The sequence below is a fragment of the Sabethes cyaneus genome, chromosome 3 (genome assembly GCF_943734655.1).
Source record: "Sabethes cyaneus chromosome 3, idSabCyanKW18_F2, whole genome shotgun sequence".
NCBI lineage: Eukaryota > Metazoa > Arthropoda > Insecta > Diptera > Culicidae > Sabethes > Sabethes cyaneus.
Window position 1 is genome coordinate 203,171,012 of NC_071355.1, and position 2,677 is coordinate 203,173,688.

The following is a 2,677-nucleotide window of genomic DNA, read 5'->3' on the forward strand; positions in this document are numbered from 1 at the left end:
GAAACCGGCCTACTGTTCAAATCAGATGAACCCCGATTCCCGGACAGTTATCCAATGGCTGTCAAGAGAATGAAGCAACTGGAAAAGCGACTACAGAAGAACCCGGAGCTGCAGAAAAACGTGAATAAGCAAATCGACGAGTATCAGGAGAAGGGGTACGCTCATTTGGCTACAGTGAAAGAGCTGACCGGATTTTCACCCGACGAGGTCTGATATCTGCCACTCAATGTTGTACAAAACCCGAAAAAACCTGATAAGGTACGCTTGGTGTGGGATGCCGCAGCCACTGTGTTAGGAGTTTCTCTGAACTCGCTGCTGCTGAAAGGGCCAGACATGCTTGTACCGTTGGTAAAGGTTCTCTGTGGTTTCCGAGAATGGCGACTCGCTTTCGACGGAGATGTGAAGGAAATGTTCCACCAGATGAAGATTCGCGTCGAGGACAGACAAAAGCAGCGGTTTCTCTATAGGAAGGATCCAAACGATCCACCGAGTATCTACGTCATGGACGTAGCAACCTTTGGGTCGACATGTTCCCCATGTTCGACCCAATTTGTAAAAAACAAAAACGCAGACGAGTTCGCAGGTCGATATCCGGAAGCAGCCGCGGCCATCATTAAACGGCACTCCGTAGACGACTATTTCGACAGCGTTGAATCCGTCGAAGAAGTAGTAAAGCTAGCGCGAGAGGTGCGTCTGGTACACCGAAAGGGAGGCTTCAAAATCCGGAACTGGGTGTCTAACGCGCCAGAAGTGCTCCAGAGTCTGGGAGAGACGAAACCAGTCGCACCAGTACACTTTAACCAGGACAAACAAACGTCGAAGGAGCGAGTTCTAGGAGTGATCTGGGATTCGAACACAGATGAATTCGCATTCTCCACGACGCACCGCGAAGGGCTACTTCCGTACCTGTTCGAAGAAAAGAGGCCGACAAAACGGATTGTAGCAAGCTGTGTGATGGGGTTCTTCGATCCGCTCGGTTTGTTGGCACCAATCACCATCCACGGCAAAATCATCATCCAACACCTGTGGCGTTCCAGCTGCGATTGGGATCAGGAGATCGATACCAAGTGCTGGGAGTTGTGGAAGCAGTGGACCGAGCTGTTGCCAGAAGTGGAAGCCATACGAATTCCTCGTTGCTACATCGGCGATGCCAAGCGCGCTGAAGTCGAGTCGTTGGAAGTGCACAACTTTACTGATGCCAGCGAACATGCGTACGGATGCGTGGCATACCTGCGAGCGGTGGTGAGAGGAATGGTACCTTCGCGAGCGAAGGTTGCACCGATAAAGCGGCAATCAAACCCTCGTCTAGAGTTAATGGGCATGGTTCTCGGGGCCCGTTTGAGTCAGTCGGTTTTGGAAAACCATTCGTACGACATCTCTCGCACCGTCTTCTGGACAGATTCTCGTACAATTTGTAGCTGGATCAATTCCGACCAACATCGCTACAAGCAATTCGTAGCATTCCGCATTGGAGAAATCCTAGAGCTCACTAAGATGTCAGATTGGCGATGGATACCGACGAAACTCAACATAGCGGACGTACTGACGAAGTGGAGGCAAGGCCCGCCGCTTCAAAGCGATGGTGTATGGTTCAAAGGACCGGAATTCCTGTACCGGCCAGAAGATACGTGGCCATCGAAACAGTCGATCGTTGAAGAAACGGAGGAGGAAGTACGAGGGGCAGTTTTGTTCCACGAAGTGGTGAATGTAGAAGCAATTTCTTCGTGTACAAGACTTCTACGAGTGACGGCTACGGTGGTGCGCTTCATCGACAATTGCCGTCGTAAACGACGTGGCGAGTCGACTTTAACGACACGGGCTGCGACGAAGCAGCATCGAATATTGGAGCTGTGCAAACCCCCCTCAAGCAAGATGAACTCAAGCGAGCAGGAAAAATCCTGTGGCGTCATGTGCAGTTGGACAGTTTTCCGGACGAGATGAGCATTCTCACGAACAATCTGCAACGCCAACCTGGGCAGTCGTTAGAGAAAGTCAAGAAGAATAGCCGCATCTACAAGTGTTCACCAGTGATAGACGACGAAGGCGTGTAGCGCATGGACGGGAGGCTAGCGAATTCCGTGAAACTCCCCTTCGACAAAAAGTATCCGGTCATCCTATCGCGATCGCACGAGATCACACAGCGGTTGATTCAACACTACCATGAGGAGTTCGGGCACGCAAACTCCGAGACGGTTTTCAACGAAATGAGATAGCGGTTTCAAATTTCAAATCTGCGTGTGGAGATCCAGAAGGTAGCTGACAAATGCATATGGTGAAAAGTGCATAAATGCCTTCCAAGATCGCCGAGGATGTCTCCATTGCCAGTTGATCGGGTTACGCCAAATCGACGGCCTTTCAACTCCGTAGGCATCGATTATATGGGCACGGTGGAAGTACTAGTCGGACGACGAAAGGAGAAGCGTTGGGTGGCCGTATTCACTTGTTTAGCCGTGAGAGTTGTGCACAGTTTGACGACGGAGTCTTGTCGGATGGCCATCACTCGTTTTCGTAACAAGTTCGGGGCGCCAAGTCATATATATTCCGACAATGCTACGTGTTTCCAGGGTGCAAACAACGAAATGATTCGGATAGCGAGCATCAATCAACAATGTGCTGAAAGTATGGCTAGTCCCTCTGCCGCCTGGCACGTCAATCCTCCTGGATCCGCATATGGGCG

General features: G+C 50.9%; 1 protein-coding gene across 1 annotated transcript; it reads left to right on the top strand.

The window, feature by feature from the left end:
* Window positions 1-333: 333 nt before the first annotated feature.
* On the top strand, window positions 334-1,941 carry LOC128740596 (uncharacterized). Its single transcript, XM_053836157.1, has one exon. It carries the CDS (start codon window positions 334-336, stop codon window positions 1,939-1,941), a length of 1,608 nt encoding a protein of 535 aa, XP_053692132.1.
* The last annotated feature ends 736 nt before the right edge of the window (window positions 1,942-2,677 follow it).

Bases quoted from the DNA above. Each gene is read 5' to 3' on its own strand.
- LOC128740596 (XM_053836157.1), top strand. From the start codon at position 334: ATGCTTGTACCGTTGGTAAAGGTTCTCTGTGGTTTCCGAGAATGGCGA.